Source organism: Borostomias antarcticus (assembly GCF_949987555.1).
Source record: "Borostomias antarcticus genome assembly, chromosome: 13".
In the NCBI taxonomy this organism is placed as follows: Eukaryota; Metazoa; Chordata; class Actinopteri; order Stomiiformes; family Stomiidae; genus Borostomias; species Borostomias antarcticus.
The window spans coordinates 8,280,298-8,297,896 of record NC_140246.1 but is presented as its reverse complement, the minus strand read 5'-3'; the positions used below and the strand labels follow the sequence as shown (position 1 = coordinate 8,297,896).

The 17,599-nt window shown below is 50.5% G+C and overlaps 1 protein-coding gene across 1 annotated transcript in view; it reads right to left on the bottom strand.

The window, feature by feature from the left end:
• The window catches only part of magi2a (membrane associated guanylate kinase, WW and PDZ domain containing 2a), a gene marked incomplete at both ends in the record, with an annotated part of 152,149 nt that overhangs the window by 11,383 nt on the left and 123,167 nt on the right, over positions 1-17,599 (bottom strand). Inside the window, 6 exons of the mRNA XM_084448128.1 lie at positions 351-599; positions 2,877-3,069; positions 3,547-3,665; positions 3,933-3,977; positions 6,296-6,497; positions 10,070-10,101. Of these exons, the coding sequence (XP_084304254.1) occupies positions 351-599; positions 2,877-3,069; positions 3,547-3,665; positions 3,933-3,977; positions 6,296-6,497; positions 10,070-10,101 (840 nt within the window). The remainder of the gene's footprint in view (positions 1-350; positions 600-2,876; positions 3,070-3,546; positions 3,666-3,932; positions 3,978-6,295; positions 6,498-10,069; positions 10,102-17,599) is intronic.

Here is a 17,599-nt window from a genome sequence, read left to right as displayed (position 1 = left end):
GAACCCCGGCTTGCGTACACCTCCGACTAAGACCATTCATAATTGAGGCGGAGAAGCGCACGCTAAAAAGAGACGGCGTTGCATTTTTCAGCAAGTCCTGACCTCCTCCTCCCGGCCGATCTGAGACAAAATGCTGCCTCTTAAGCACACTTAAGCGCTATTAAAAGATATCTGCAGGAGTTTCAATTTCACGCATGGCTCAGCCGGAGCCCTGGCCCTTTCACGCTGGGCCTGGGCCTCCACTCTCCGTCTCTGCTACAATGTACGGGGAGGAAGACATTTTCGTGATGCATAGCGACACAAACAACTTCCAGTGGACGGGGACAGGAGGAGGGGGGGGGGACACTCACTGATGGAGGACGGCGCCTCGGGCCGGTTCAGCGAGCTGATGATAACGAATCCGAAGCCCTCACTCTCCTTGCGGTGGATGACGACGTCGCCGGGGGCAGCGGCGGCGCCCTCCGAGGGGGCGGCAGCGGCAGGCGGGGCGGGGCCCGCGCCGTTGTTGGAGTAGGTCCCGGAGGCGAAGTCGCTGCGCGGGGAGCTGTGCTGGGTGGAGAGGGAGCCGGGGCTGCGTCCGTTCTCCGGGCAGGGCTCGCCTGCGGGGGGCGACGGAGAGCCTGGTCAGGCCTGCGCTGCTCTGGCGCTCACTGCAGCACCGCTCCGATCAATAGACAAAGCCTGGCCCTGTCTGAAGGGGCTGTTACACAGCTCTGTGCTGTCGCCCTGCTGAGAAATTAACATCGCTTCTGATCACGCTGACAAGAAAAAGGTGACTTTTTTTTTTACTTTAACCTGCGTCTGTTCTAAAGCTAAAACTCGAGGAGCTGAAAAGCTGTCTTTCAGATTTAAATAGCACTTAATCCCTGACAAGAACCAGCACTAACATGCTGATTAAGGGTTATAGAGTCCAGACGTCCTACAGCGAGCAGATTCTTCTTCGTTCTCTGCCTACGTGAGATCAAGGCTGGACTGCGCTGACAGAGCAAAGCAGAGCAGAGAGAGAGAGAAAGAGAGAGAGAGAAAGAGAGAGGAAGAGAGAGAGGTAGAGAGAGAGAGGTAGAGGTAGAGAGAGAGAGGAAGAGAGAGAGGTAGAGGTAGAGAGAGAAAGAGAGAGAGGTAGAGGTAGAGAGAGAAAGAGAGAGAGGTGGAGAGAGAGGAAGAGAGCTCTGGGGGGAAGGCAGGGTCTGACGCTTTCTAAAGTGTTCCTGTGAATGAAGGCAAGGCCACGGAACGCTAGGGATGAGTCAGACAGCATCCGCCTTTCATGACAGGAGAGATGGGAAGAGAGGGAGGGAGGGAGGGAGGGAGAGATGAAGGGAGGGAGGGAGGGAAAGATGAAGGAATGGAGGGAGGGAGGGAAGGAGGAAGCACTGTGGGACTTCTGCTCCTCCACCAAGGTTCTAAGGCAGGCAAGTCACACGCTGACGTTAGTGTGTGTAGGGTAGCCACATCCCTCATTACAGAGAAAGCTTAAGTCCACAATTCAGTGACACACCAAATCACAGAGCAGCCAGGCAGGCTAGGAACCAGAGACTGGAGGATGAGAGAGAGGGAGGATGAGAGAGGGGGAGGAGGGGAGAGAGGGAGGATGGAAGGATGGCAGGATGGATGGAGGTGAAGATGGAGGGAGGCGAGAGATAAAGAGAAACAGGCCCAGTCCCAATGTCCCCCCTAAACCCTCAAGCCCTGAGCCCTCATAGACTTATTGACGTCACCTGGTAAAGTGGTTGAGTGCGAGAGGCTGCAAGGGCTCAAATTGGTATACAAAGAATGGGACATCACTTGCGACATCACATTACGTTGACGTGAAAACATATTTCTTGCTATTGTGGGTGTGGGGCTTTTTATCAATTTTTCAATTTTACATGTTTTTCATGTAAATTAATTTTGTCAAATCCCCTTTATATTATCCGAACTCTCTGTGTTACCCTCAAAACATGTCTGTTCAACTTGTTGAAATCATTTCATTTTATGGTCATATGCGAACTACATTACTGCCTGTGATTCTTGTTTGTGATGAATCCAAAAGTATTTACTTAAGAATGATAATACAAATTTCTGCACCTCACAACTCTTTCCATATTCATGTTGGAAATCTCAATTCAAAGAACACTGCACCGAAATGGGTGATAAATGTCATACTGCATTTAACTGGGAAATCATATGATTTAGAGCAACAGAAATCGATGTAATTTATAACCATAGCCTACATATTATTAAACAAATCACATTATACAAACCCACCCATACTTAAAAATAATGAAACCAAAATAATTATAAGGCTTCTTGTGCAGATAAGCAAGTCCAGCTGAAAACATGAAAACATATTTTGTTTAATAGCGTGAACGTTAGGGTTGGTTGATCTGTCCGTGCTTGTTTATTGGCTGTTCTTCAGGTAACCCCGTGTTTCACGTCACAACGATATGAACTGTGGGTAATTCCCTTAGGCAAAGTCTGCAGAAGTGAAGAAGACTTACGGTAAGGGGGCATAAAGGGCTCAAAATGTCTGCCAGAGAGCCCTCATGCACTTGCCGATTTGACATTGGGACACCCCTAAGCCCTCGTGGACTTCGCGGGAGCGCGCCCCTAAGTCTGTGAGTCTGCAAGGGTGGACATTGGGACTGGGCCATAGAGTAGAGGAAAGACAACAGCACTGAGTGCACTTGAATAAACACACACACACACACACACGCGCGCACACGCACACACACACACACACACACACACACACACACACACACACACACACACACACACACACACAAATACACACGCACATAAGTACACACACACACACACACACACACACACACACACACACAGACAAACACACACATGTACACACACACACGCACCCACACGCGCGCGCTCACCGGGCCCCTGCAGCCTCCTGCGGACGGTGAGGTTGACCTGGCCGTTGCGTGCCGCCCCGTGCATCAGGTCGATGACGTAGCGGTGGGGCTTCCCCGCCACGGGGATGCCGTCCACCAACACCAGCTCATCGCCGGGCCTCAGGCGCCCGTCTCGGTCCGCTGGGCTCTTCTCGATGATCGCCCCGATCAGGATCTGTCCGTCGGGAGAGGCGAGCGAGGTCAGTACACGGTCGGGCAGGAAGCCAGGGGGTTAAAAAGCGCATTGTGTTGCCTCTGGGTATGAAATATGCTATACAAATAAAGCTTCGATTGATTGATTGATTGATTGAAAAAGGTTACGGACTACGGCGAGTGGGGGGGGGGGGGGGGGGGGTTGCTGGTCCGGATTCCAGATCCAGAGGGCGTTTGTGAGAGTGTCAGACACCGTTAGCAACATGCAGATAAGTGTACGGCATGTGAAGTTATGAATCGCACTTTTGAAGCGACGGTGGGTTTACTGTAGGATTGCAGGTTTATGCGCCGTTGTTTACTGGACGGAGAGACCAGCCAGGGACGCCACTCTCTCAGGTAGGGGAGGTTGGGGGGGGAGGGTTAGTGTGAGTGTGTGTAGTAGTAGTAGTAGGTTAGAGAGGTAAGAAATGACAGGGTTTCACGCCTATCCCATACGAGCCTTCTCACGCGCGTCCGGACTCACAGGCTGGCCCGCCTCGTCCCCGCCCAGGATACGGAAGCCGAAGCCGGACTTCTGCCGGCGCAGTTGCACCTCCACCTCCTGGTACTCTCCTGCGCCTGGACACACACACACACATATATGCAGACACACGCGCACACACACACAGACACACACACACACAGCCTGTGAGGGTGTGCCTTTAAGTCCAATGGAGCGGCATACGGTATCTGACCAAGGCGCGCCCTCTCATGTTCCGCTACAGTGCGCTTATTTTCGTTGTAATCTGTTCTGTTTTTGTTGTTATCTGTTCTGTTCTGCTCTCCGCTATGCTACGGTCAAATACTGAATCCATAATAGCTGGTCCTGGGGGATGCTGCACTGACCTGAGGGGTCCCCTGGGAAGGCTATCCGTGGTGGTTGGCCAGGCTCTGCATAAGAGGGGAGAACACACACCCATAAACAATAATACTAATCCTCTCGCACACACTGGCATTCATGCACACACATGCACACACACACACAGACTGACAGACAGACAAACCCACATTAAGTATCCCGCTAGTGAGCGACACAAAACCTCCTGACTCAGCACAATGTCTATGTAGAGTTCCAACGCCATCCATTATAGAGGCCAGAAGTGCTTACATTGTGTATTACACCCATCCTTTTATTTACAATGCATGCGCAATAGGCACTCATCTGCAAATAGGGAGGGTCACTGAGTCGCTGAAATCCTGTGATTTGTAGTATAGTGATATCCATTACACCGTAAAAACCATATTAAAATGAAATATACTGGGACAGAGTGACTATGCAGGAGATGATTAATGGTTCTGTTTGCAGCTTTTTGTAATCACAGAGATGAGTGTCCCTCAGGGCTGGTCTGTGGGAGTGATTGATAAAAACACAAATGGTAGCGTATAAGCAGATCTACACAAGTCTTACAGTACCACAGAACCCATATACAGTAGTCTTGGTTGTTCACTCATTCAACTACAGAATCCAAACACCAATACATTCTAAAAACAAAAAGGTGCTTCATAGAACCCTTTTGCACAACAGAAGAATGCAATAAAGAACCCTTTTCTGGTCAGAAAGAACCCAAACAGCAGCTTACGGGGCTGAAAAGAGTTCTATTCAGAACCACAGGGTTCTATACAGACCCATTTTTCTTCTATTACAGATGGTTCTCTATAGCACCCTGGTGTAACCAGCGCTCTCACATGCAGTGGGTCCTTATCGTCACTCTTTGACCATCTATTCAACTGAACCAGGGGCCCGGGTGTGGTAGCGATGTCCAGTTCTGTGGGTGTGAAACGGGTGTGTTATTTTTACTGCATTATCTACCCCTGGGTTTAGAAGGTTACAGAGGTTGGCCAAAGTCCGTGGCCTGGGTTCCCGCCAACAACTGAAGCGCTTCTGAAGTCCTGGAGCCTGACAGGTTTGGGTGAGGGACGATTAGCTGCTCAAAGAGGGGCCAATGTCAACACTGAACGCTACACTGAACACCACCCTCTGACTAACATGGAAAGAGAGAGAGAGAGAGAGAGAGAGAGAGAGAGAGACCTTGGAAGGCTTGATAAGTAGCTTTTCCGACAGCCCTGTCCACTTTGATAAAGGTTGCCTTTTATAAGCGCAGTGCACATCTCCTTTCTACTCTCCTGTGTAAGCCTACAGAATGTAGCACGACTGATAGCGACTCTTTGACTGAGATAGTGCCAGAGAGAGAGAGAGAGAGAGAGCGGAGCAGGGGCTTTTAGCCTATAGAGCAGCTAGATCGACCTCCTGTCGATCACAGACCCTCTACAACAAAGAACAGCAAGAGATCTGGGAGGTCCTCCCAGGAACTGGCCTACACAGGCTTGGTGAGTTAATAACCTGTCAGGCCTCATAGATCATCTCTTCTACTACTACTGTAGATGACTAGAGCCAGGCAGAATGTGATCTTTTTGTAGTAAAGACAAGGTATACTCTTGACAAGCCAAATCTGTCGGGGACTGTTTCCTGGGCAAAGATTTCTCCTCTTCCATAAAAAAAGGATCCAGAAGGAAAATCTCTTCATTACTGTAGGTTTTCATCTTTCATCACACACCGAAAATGATCCAGCATTTCATACTACAATATACAGTGTGCAACACTCACTCTTGGGAGCTGTAATAGCCACATACAGCTGGCACAGGAAGATAACCACGGCGTTAGAAGCCAGGGTATTTATTCATGTATGCTACAGGCCAGGGTATTTATTCATGAACAAAAACAAACCCAAACTCATTCGATTGCAAGCTGGCACTGCGTCAAACTGTAAGGATAGATCCTCTCAGCCAATTCAAGAGTCTCTTCACCGGCTGGAGTCTGAGCCAAGTGCTCGAAGTATTGACACAGATTCATCTGTCAGCGCTTAGGGGAGGATATCTCCCTAAACTGTTTTCATACCATCCATAATATCCGATAATTTGGATAATATCCAAATAAACAGACCTGGGCGCAGACATAAGTGCTCCTTCTATAGCACAAACAATAAAGTATATCATATGAGAAGGGAAGAGAGTGAGCCGAGGTCTGCTTTCTCTGCCACTGGGAGCCAAGGACCGTCAACTACTGTGAGTGTGTTTGTGTGTATGAGTATGTGCTGGTGTTTGTGTGTGCACCTTCATAGAGGAAGCCCCCCCAAGGAGACCCAAGACCCCTACAGACCCGCATGGTATAGTCTGGGGGTATTGCTGCAGTGGTGTGGTCCGGTACTTACGCCTACTCTCATAGATAGCCCTGGACTTCTCATAGAGGTCATAGGGGTCGGGCTTGCCCAGGCCAAAGGCCTCGGCCGAGTCGGGCACTGAGGCCCTGTGCAGGTGGTGGGTTGGGAAGGGGGCGCTGCGGGGGACAACGGGGGCAGACAGGCTGGTCTGGGGGCTGCCGTGGCCCTGCTGGCTGTCCCACTGCTCCAGCACCTGCAAACACATCATCATGGGTTCAGTCACCATCAACACACACACACACGCACACACACACCATCACCTTTCCCTCACCCTTCACACCCCACACCGAAACCCATTGGCTAACACCTGCACCACACTCAGGACAACACTAGGGGGCTCTGTCCTGGTATCTGAGAATTACCCTTGGTGGGATTCTGTAGGGGTTAGTAAGAGGGGCTGAGGACACCGTCAGTGGCCCTCTTCTACTGTCTAATGTAAGTGCATTAATGAATCCAACTCAACCAAATTAAAATCGACATGAAAAAAAAAAAAAAAAGTTGAAGGAGAAAGGAAAAAAAGAAAGGGAGGGTAAAAAGAAAGGGAAGATGCCAAGGCTTGTTAGAGCGGGTCTGGGTGGCTCAGCATGTTAATGATGCGACGCAGCACAACAGCTCCGGGCTTCTGGAGGAGGGAGGGAGGGATGGATGAAGGGGAAGCATTAAATATGTCAGTGGGCCTCTGTCATCGTAGGTAAGTAGGCAGGAGGGACCTAGGCTGAGTATTCTACATCTCTCTCTCTCTCGCAATATATATATATATATACATACACTGTATATTCGTCTCTCTCTGCCTCTCTCTATCGCAATATATACTGTATATATATATATATATATATATATATAGAGAGAGAGAGAGAGAGAGAGAGAGATACTGCCTTAAGTATTAAGGGAACACGTAATCGTCTCATCCAGCCCTCAGTGGGTTAATGATTTTGTTTTCCATTGACCGCCATTTTGTTCTCAACTTACACAATGTAATCAATAAAGATTTTCCACTTGAATATATTGAGATCCGCAATGATGATTGATGATTTAAATGTGTTCTCTTAATGTTTGGAGCAGTGTAGATATGTAGTATCATATTATAATTGTATTAGTCATCTTAGGAAGGGGCCGGGGGCCAGACAGCCTCTCTGACAGTGATTTTAAAGGGTGCTTGAGGGACATGTGACCTTCTATTACTGTACTTCAGTTAAACCTGTATGTGTTCCAAGAATAGATGGGAGAGAGTGGCTCTGTATGTGTATGATTGTATCTGTGTGTACGTATGTGTGTCAGGAAGTAATCCTGCAGGGGATTTCTCCATAAAAAAAACAGACGTTGCGAAAAAAATCAAAGGCCAGCGTCAAAAGAGATTGGATGACTCGCGGCGCTTGTACCGCCATGCTTTTCACGCGGACCCGTTTATGAGAGGCCAGACGTTTCCAGGCTGTATGTGGGTCGACATCAAACGGCGACGCTAGGTGTGTGAGTACCGTCGGCACTCGCTCAGCACTGTGAGAGTGCAGCTGAGCGATTGAAGTGACACAGTTTTGGTAACACCTGGGCATCCCTGCTAGGTCAGAACGCCACCTTCCACCCGGCACACGACTGTGTCGCCTTGGCCCCGACCACGGTGTCGAACAGACAGCGAATATGGCACGCCTGATGTATGAGTATGAGTACTGAGTGCAGATGACTGGTGGGATCCCTTCTCGACTCCGCCCGCCCGCGCGGCCAGCTGAGTCATATCAGGGGAACACCCGTGACGAGATCCTCTGCTCGCGTTTAAATGACCGAGGCAGACGTTTTCAAAGAGAGCGGCTATTGATCCGAGAGATGTCTGGGCATGTCTTGTGTGACTAGAGACCCGGTCACCTGTCGCACCAGACTACAGCACTGTCAGTCACCCTCTCTCTCTCTCTCTCTGTCTCCATCTCTCTAACCCCCTCCCTCTCTCTCTACCTCCCTCCCCATCTGTTGCTACACTCCCTTTATCTTATCTCTACCTCCCTCTCTCTCGCCAGTTGCCCAATCCCCCAAAACACAAGGTTCAACAGAGGTTTAATTGAGTGTGATTAGTTCCAGGAACAATTCTGAGAGAATGAAACAGACCTTTTTAACAGAAGAGAGCTGGGAATACCATGATAATTATCTTCAGGTTGACTAAGAATGTCACGATGCTCTGACACTGGGGCTAAGTGTGGAAAGACTGGCTGAGTGCTGAGGGACAAATACTAGAGAGAGAGAGAGAGAGAGAGAGAGAGGGAGGGAGAGAAAAGGGGAGAAACAGAGGGGGAGGGAAGAGAGAGAGGGAGAGAAAGAGAGGGAGAGAGAGAGAGAGGGAGAGAAAGAGAGGGAGAGAGAGAGGGAGAGAGAGAGAGGGAGAGAGAGAGAGAGAGAGAGAGAGAGGAGAGAGAGAGAGAGAGGGAGAGAGAGAGGGAGAGAGAGAGAGAGAGAGAGAGAGAGAGAGGGAGAGAGAGAGAGAGAGAGAGAGAGAGAGAGAGAGAGAGAGAGAGAGAGAGAGAGAGAGAGAGAGAGAGAGAGAGAGAGAGGGAGAGAGAGAGAGAGAGGGAGAGAGAAGGACTTCTAGAGATTAAGATCTAACAGAAAGGGAGAGTAGAGAGCTGCTGACAGGTCAGAGTGGAACAGGAAGATGCATTGGCATCGAATGGGAGTCTTCCGCACACACACCCACACACACGCACGCACACACACACGCACACACGCACACTCACAAACACACACGCACACACACACTCACTCTTCCTTGGCTGGCTGATGGAGTATTTGCTGAGTGTTGTGACGGCGGTAAGTGGTGAACAGTGTGTTCTTACTGCCCGAAACCTCTCACTGAGCAGAGACACTCCTCTTCCCAAACATCTGCCGTCTCAGCGTTCAGTCCTCAACCTTTGTCTGGAACATTAGACGTCCCGCAGACACTCGAACCGACAGCTCGTGATATGAACTGAAATCGTCCCTTAAAAACAAATCTGGACCGGAATGAAATCAAGAGGTGGCTTGGAGAGAGAGGAGAGGAGAGGAGAGTAAGGATGGAAGGATGGAAGGATGGATGGATGGATGGATGGATGGATGGATGGATGGATGGATGGATGGATGGATGGATGGATGGATGGAAGGATGGATGGATGGATGGATGGATTGATGGAAGGATGGATGGATGGCAGAGGTTGTGTCTCAGTTTGGCTGTCAGAAACACATCTCTCACTCCGTCTCCACTGCGGACATGGCCGGCAGGGTGCAGAGGGGCTGAGAGGTTGGGTGGGATGACCATGCCAGCCCGGCCTGGTCACAGATATGGGATCACTAGGACCGCCGCGCGTGTCGTAGCCCCGGTTTGACGCCTGCCTCCCTTTCGTAGGCGGACTGGTGGGCAAACGACGACGGGTCAGCCAGAGGCCGGTCCGTTTGCGGCGACTCTAGGAGTCCCTTATCCGCGAGCGGGCCGCTCGACCGTTTCCTCGCCGCGTGGCTGAGGGGGAAAAGGTCGAAGGTCGCGATCAGGTGACTATAGCGACGGCCGGGACATGACATCATCGGTGTAGTTAGTAAGGGGAGGGGTGAGGGGGGGTCATTCAACTGTAAAACAGCAGTCCAGCAAGGCTCAACCGAGGTTTACCATGAAATATTTGAAAGATTTCAAGTCATACAGAGAAGCTCGGACACATCTGCAGCCACCAGAGACTGAATGAGGCGTTAGATTTAGATGGTTAAGAGGAGTAGGAAAGGGGAGGAGCTTGGGTTTCGGGCGACAGTGCGTTTTACCTGTTTAGGGGTCTTCCAGGGTGAATAGTGACCTGCAATGGTGAGAAAACAACAAAGGTTTAGGCCTCGAGAGCGAGCGGAGAGGAGCCCACACAGCAGAACCCAGGAGGACGCAGGGCTGCTTCCCTGAGCTACGGGAGGTTGGAGGTTGGAAACGAGGAAACGGGAGTGGAAGCAGGAAGAAGGCTGCGACTCTGTGTCTCGTGAGTAGAACGAGTTTAACGAGGGACTGAGGTGAACCGGGGACAACTAGTGTTATCTAATCCTGATCAAGCAGGCTGTGATGAAGCTGTAAGTCTCAGGGCGGATAGCCATGGCTGGGCAACGCACACACATACACACACACACACACACTCACAAAAAGGAAAAGCAGGAGAAGCTGATAGGAAATTTAAGCTAGCTCCTGACAGGGTGAAGCTGTAATGAATTTTTTTCCAATGCATTAGACTAATTACACCATTAGCAGTAGCCTTGGCCTCTACCTTGGAATGAATAATTCAACACTACAGTAAAGTTATCATATCTGGAATTCCCAATAGTGTGGTCAAACACACACACGCACGCACACAGACGCACACACACATACACTGTGCTGTACACACGCACACACACACACACACACACACACACACACACACACACACATACAGTATGTACTGTATCTTTTTCAAGTATATTGCATAAACACTTAAAATATATAGTACTATGTCACACTATCAACACCCATTGTGACTTTCACTAACTGTCAAGACCAGAGGCAGTTTATGAATCTGCAGTGTGTGCACAGGTGTGTGTGTGAGTGTGAGTGTGTGTGTGTGTGTGTGTGTGTGTGTATGTGTGTGTGTGTGTCGTTTGAGAGGATACTGTAGCTTGAGAGAGGCACTTTATGAATCTGCAGTGTGTGTGTGTGTAGATGAGAGGACAGCATGAGATGAAGTGTCTCTTATTGTTAGACCCAGCACAGTTAGAGTTGTGCATAGTACTTGTAGAGTCCCATTGTCTTAGTACTTGTACCATTCACCAAATCCTGACTCTCCACTACAGTATCTGACCATTCAAAAAGCACACAAACATGTTTTCCTGCAAAAGACAACATTCCTCTATCCTACTCATGTGCACACAAACAACAAACACAGCACCCACGTGTAGAATGCTGGAATCCTATTATTCCTATAATAAAGCCAGTGTTAGAAAATAAGCAAACACAGTCGCTTGACTAACATGAAAAAGGCCAGTCAATGGTGTTCAATACAGGTTCGCCCTCAACCACGTCCACGCCTGAGGCACCAAACAGAAACGCCATTTCAACTGAATTAGTGGTGATTACCCGGCGATCATCACGCCCTCGGCCGGTGACGCCGTAAAAGTTTTTTTTGTTTGTTTCCGGAACTTCATTATCTTTTAGTGAGTCGTCAAGCTAGCAGACGCCACCAAGGCCTCATCAGGCTGACCGGACCGCTCTCGGTTCACGTGAACGACGTCCGTCTGACATCTGTGGATCGTAACAAAAAAAAATAGATGAGCGAGCACGGAGGGCTGTTTTTCAGTGAAAACACTCCCCACTCTATGAAAACAAGGTCAGTCAATGACAGCTTACATCACATCACCTAAAAGCAAACAGAGTAGGACAGAGCGGTCTGCTGCTCTTTGAAAGGGAGAGAGAGAGAGAGAGAGAGAGAGAGAGGGGGGGAGGGGAGAGAGGGGGGAGAGAGAGAGAGAGGGGGGGGGGGGATAGAGAGGGGGGGGGGGGGGAGAGAGGGGGGAGAGAGAGAGAGAGGGAGAGAGGGGGAGAGAGAGAGAGAGGCAAGGCCAAATGGAAAGGAGCATTAGGGCATTAATGGGCACTGTTGGTCAAAGTAAATTCAGAGGGTTAAATCTGCCGTATGAGGTGTGTACTTGAACCAGGGTGTCACTGATGCCCATCTGCTAAGTGCAGGGTTGAGAGGGAGAGAGGGCAAGAGGGAGAGAGAGAGAGAGAGAGAGAGAGAGAGAGAGAGGGGGGGGGGTAGATGGAAGTAGAGGAAGTCAGGACAGGCTCTTATCGCCCTCACTGGTAGAGCTGTCCATGGTGCTGAAAGGCCTGACTCTAGGCTGGAGGGCTGCTGGTTCCTGTGGAAGTCTCTGCTCCGAGCAGAGACCTACACAGCCCGACACGCCCAGGGTCCTAATGCACCTTACCTGCATGAGACCGGCCCAGAAAATGAATATACATAACTGGGGTTTATACTCTATGCTGCATAGCAGAAGATGACACAAGTTTCCAAATTAAAAATGAGCTTTGAGCACCCGAGGAGTGCTGTGTGAATCAATCATTTCTCTCTAATGGCTCTTAGGGCTGAAATAGTGACATTATTGGCGTGATTGAATAAGGATATACACTCCATTTAATACAGGTCTACACACACACACACACACACACACACACACACACACACACACACACACACACACACACACACACACACACAGGCTGCTCTCTGCATACGCAATAGCACTGTCACATCACACTGAGAGCCTGATGGCTGGCCATTTCATTAATGAAATTGGATTTGGGACAACAATGATTTTACAGAGGCGCTTCAATCTTTTCACGGCGTACGAATATACATGGGCCCCAACGGGAGGCTGCTTTAAAATAATGTTTCATTTCGTCCGCCGACGATTGCATGTTCCACTTCATGTGAGCTTAACTCTGGCAGGCGTCCAAAAGCTGAGGAACGGCTGAGGAGATTTGTCGCCCGCTCGACGTCGCGGCACGCCGCTAGATGATAAACGTATTCGCTTGATTGCCGTGTAATCACACGGCCTTCTGGGTAATCCACATAAAAGGCTCTATTTGTCATGGAGGCAATCGAGGCCGACACTTTACAATCTGGGTGCTTTGATGGTTTTAAGAGAGGTCGCGGCCTCCGCTGGCGCCCTTCCGTCTGGTCATCTGAGCGGCGTGGCCCGGAGCGACCCCTCCCGCCCCCGGCGCCTGGCACCCAACCTGCCTGTTTATGCACGAGCCCTCTGTCTGTCACCCAGGCCCTATCCGATTGGCCATCGATTCCCCGGGGGTTGCGGCGGCGGTTTGGCAGGTGCCTGGCGCGGTGCGTGTCGGGTACGGAGGGGCGAACGCAGCCGCGTGTCGGGCAGAGCCTGCCGGCTGATGGCCGGCTGCAGCTCCACTGTAAACTCTGGGCCGATGAATCACTGTCTGCCTCGGCCTCGCCCAGGTATAATTCCTGGGCTGTTGTGGACGGGGCTCATTGATTGGAGCGCGCTTGGCTCTCTTTTTCTCCGCTCGGCAGAGATAGCCATCTACGGTCAGGAATGGGGAGGTGGGGGTAGAAATAAAGACGCAGCTGTAATCAAGAGCACTGGGAGGGCACAGAGCTGGCAGAACGAGCCGGCTAGCTGACTCGACTAAATCACAGTAAAAGACAATCCACTACCAGCCGGCTATTTGTCATCTGTGTGGGTGTGTGTGTGCGTGCGCGTGTGTGTGTGTGCGTGCGCGTGTGTGTGTGGGCGTGTGTGTGTGAGTGTGCGTATGAACAGACTACCCTCACCGATCTGAACATAAGGGAAGGGTGTATGTTTGAGTATGCACATAAAGACCTTACCAATCTGGGCTTGAAGGTGAAGGAGTGTGTGTGTGTGTGTGTGTGTGTGTGTGTGTGTGTGTGTGTGTGTGTGTGTGTGTGTGTGTGTGAGTGAAAGAGAGACATAGAGTACGTGTGCAAAGACAGCCCTTACCAATCTGGGCATGAGGGTGAAGGAGTGTGTGTGTGTGTGTGTGTGTGTGACAGACAGACAGACAGCCCTAACCAATCTGGACATGAGGGTGAAGAAGTATCTTTGTTGTTTGTGTGTTTGTGTGTGCGGTTTGGGTGAGCTTGTGCGGGGGGGGGGGGGGGCGTGCAGCGTGCCATGCTGAGGAATGTTGAATGGTGAAGCGTCAAGGTGAAACCAAGCTGAAATCATCCACGACCAATTAGGCGCTGCTGGACTGGCGGCGGAGATGGCGGCGCGATGCAGGCAGCTAATGGTGTAGATACCCACTAATGAGGATGTCTGCTGCGTAGCGAGCTAATTACCGCTGATGGGAGAGCGAGCAAGCCATTTGCCTGGCAGAAGAGGCCAGGAATTGGCCTAATGGCTTTATGGGGGCTGCGGCCATTTCAAAGGGATCATGGGTAATTGACTGAATGTTTTGATGCTAAGTGGCTCGGTCTCTGGTCCATGAAGAGGAGCTTAACTTCAGACGGCCTACAGCACGCAGCCACCGCTGGGAGTGATTATGTAGGCACACCCACCCACCCACACACACACACACACACACACACACACAAACACACTTGCATGCACAGACACACACACATTCCACATTTACATGCACACATGCTCACACACATACACACCCACACAAACACACACACACTCCCACACAGACACACACACATTTCACATTTGCATGCACACATGCTCACACACATACACACACACACACACAGACACACACACACACACACACACATACACACACACACACACACTCTCTCTCTCAAGCTAACGTCATTGCACACAGGAGCTGCTGTCAGACAATTACAAACCAACCAGCAGATTACTAGAAAGCCTATTCAAGCCCAACACAGTATAAAAACACAAATTAAATTCAATATGTTAGACTCGATAACGCATGGCCAGCGTGTGCCACTTCCATGGTAACTCTCATCAGTGGAGTAGGCTTGCAGTAGCCATGACAACGGGAAGCAGACTAGCGAATGAGGAGCAGGAATGCGCCGCAAATCGCCCACCAACCCCCCCACCCCTCACTCTCTTTCTCTGCACACGCACACACAGCTGAACGGCTCCTACACCGTTCTAACTGATGCCAGCAGAGACGACGGAACCTTTTTGTCAGCTATCTCCACCTCGCTGATCTTTTATGGTCTCTGCTGCATATCGGCGAGACTCTCTACCGTGGCACAGTCTGGAAAATAGGACAGCATTTTAATTGCTGGGCAATCTGGGCATTTTAATTGCTGTCAAAGCTCTGATGGAAAGGCGCCTGTTGCTGCGCCACACGGCCAGCAGATGGCGGTGTCCGGAGAGGCCAGAGTTGGCAGTAGAAAGGACGTGTCTGCCTGGAGCGTTCTGATTGACATCGGAGGGGGACTCGGCCCACCCCCGCCATCTGGGCCGTATCATCATTGAGACGCATGCGCATGCTAATGCATCCCAGAATGGGATGACCCTAGCCAAGAAAGACTACACACACACACACAAACACACACACACACACACAAACTCTCCCTCTCCGTACTCAGCCATGCCACTGAGTGAATTCGACCAACCATAGTGAGCTGGGCTGTGACGCAGACAGAGAAGTGACGTGAGAGAGGCGAGCATGTCCACTAAGTGACAGACATCTGCGGTCACCTCGCTCTGAATGGAGCAGGCAGCGGCAGAGAGAGGCCTGGGACTGAACCCCTTCTAATTAGGACGTATGGCCGGTGTCCAGTTCTCCGGCAGAGGAGCCAAATGGAGGTGCGTTAGGAGCCGGAACATCATTTCAACGGAACGGTGACAGTTTTATTAGAGGATGTAATGGCCTGGATAAATGCGGCTGGCTCAGCTTACTTGATTGGTTTGGAGGGGCCCCGTCTCTTCAGCGCCAGGCCTGGGGCGGAGATCGGTGTGTGGCTGAAGGAAATGAAATCACCTTTTATAGTGCAGTGAGGTGGGTGGGAGAGATAGATTTGGGGGTGGGGGGGGGTTGTAAAAGCCCTGAGTTTTTCCTGTACAAGTCAAAAGGTCTGGAAAAACTCTGCCAAAGATACAAAATGCGCGCCCCAGCCCTGCGACAGCCTCCCTGGTCTGCAGGTGTTGTGGCATAATCGGCGCCCCTAGTCGTTCCTGCTGCTGCCACCACCTCTTCAGCAGTCATGTTAGGAGCAGACTGGGCGGTGGGCGGGGTCGTGCGCTTCCACCTCCATCCCTCCCTCAGTTGACCAATCGGACGCAGTGTTCCGTACCTGTTCGCCCCGGCGGGTCAGCGGGTTGCGGCTGAACCGGACGTGGGTGGTTAGTTACCGCACTGTAACCGAATACCAAGCAGTTTGCCTTCCTATGGACCAGCAGGCAGCTCTCATGACCAGGCGCTCGCCCCGACCTTCCAGCTCCAGCCTTCTCTCCTGCTCCGCCTCCTCGCTCCACCCCGGAGCCCAGATGGAGAGCGTGCTGAACCTCTCTCCTTTGTGTGTGTATGTGTGTGTGTGTGTGTGTGCGTCTGTCACCTCATCAGCTCCAAACCATTCAACACTCTCCCTATATGGACTGGGGTCACAAGCGTTTTTCTCCTCTTTCTGCTCTTTTTGGCTCGAGTGCGGTTAATCTGTTAAATGACATGCCTGTCTGAAAGAATGAATGGCCGTTCGGCAATCTGGAAAATTACATCGACCTTCCTCTCTGATTCACTGTGATTGGTTGGTGTTAGTACAAGGGGCCCCGCACCTGGGCTAAGATACTGTTCGCTCCTGTTAGACTACTTGAGGTGCACTTGATTTAATGGCAAATTCAGCAAAACAACATGAGTTAAATTGAGTTAAGGATCAAGCATACCTCAACAAATGGAATGAAAAGCACTTTGGTTTATACAGTATCTCAGTCAGAGTTAAAAACCACTGACTGTGCCTTTGGGTTCAATGCAGAGGTCTAATCGCTGAGGCTCTACAGTTCAGTCTGGCAGCAGACCCTGGTCTCAGGGCTCAAGATCAAGACAAACTGAGACACGCCTCCTCAAGTTCAGTCATTAACCCAACAACCCCTCAGGAAGAGATGTCCTGTTTCTCCCACAGCACAACAATAGAAATCACCTAAAACCAAAGTTACCTAAAACCAAAGTTACCTAAAACCAAAGTTACCTAAAACCAAAGTACCCGCTTTGAATAGGAAATGGGGTGTTTAGGGGTCTGGATATTACATTCACATACGGCATCATTATAAATACCCAATAAACACAAAAACACAAAGTCAACTGAAGAAAGCTATAGACTGGAGGATAAAAGGCTCTAATGCAGGTTTTTGGCCGTTTGGTGAAACATCCCACGGCTACAGTATGACTCAGATATGAGCGAGCGGCTGGTGAGATGAATGAGGCGTACGGCCATCTGGAGCGAAGGCCGCTCATTCAAACGAAGAGTCGAGGACCAAATGTAAAAACCTGAAAGGTACTTTGAGGAAAAACACTGCACCCCACAAACGTCACCCTAGCTCATTTTCTTGAAAGCTCCTCTTACAAATCTCTCTCATGAAAAGGTCAATCACACAGACCAGATGAGGGGTGGAACCTTGAAAATGACTGCGCTTTCCCCAGCCCGCACCGAGCCTCAATCGACGGCGTCGCTGCTGAGATGCCACAGAGCACGCCGCGGCTACTGTAAGCGAACTCCACGTGGATTTCACTCAGTAAACCGGAGGTAGAGGCCATTTTTACAGCACGGGAGCATGTACGTGAGAACAGCTGTGCGTCAGCTAATCGTC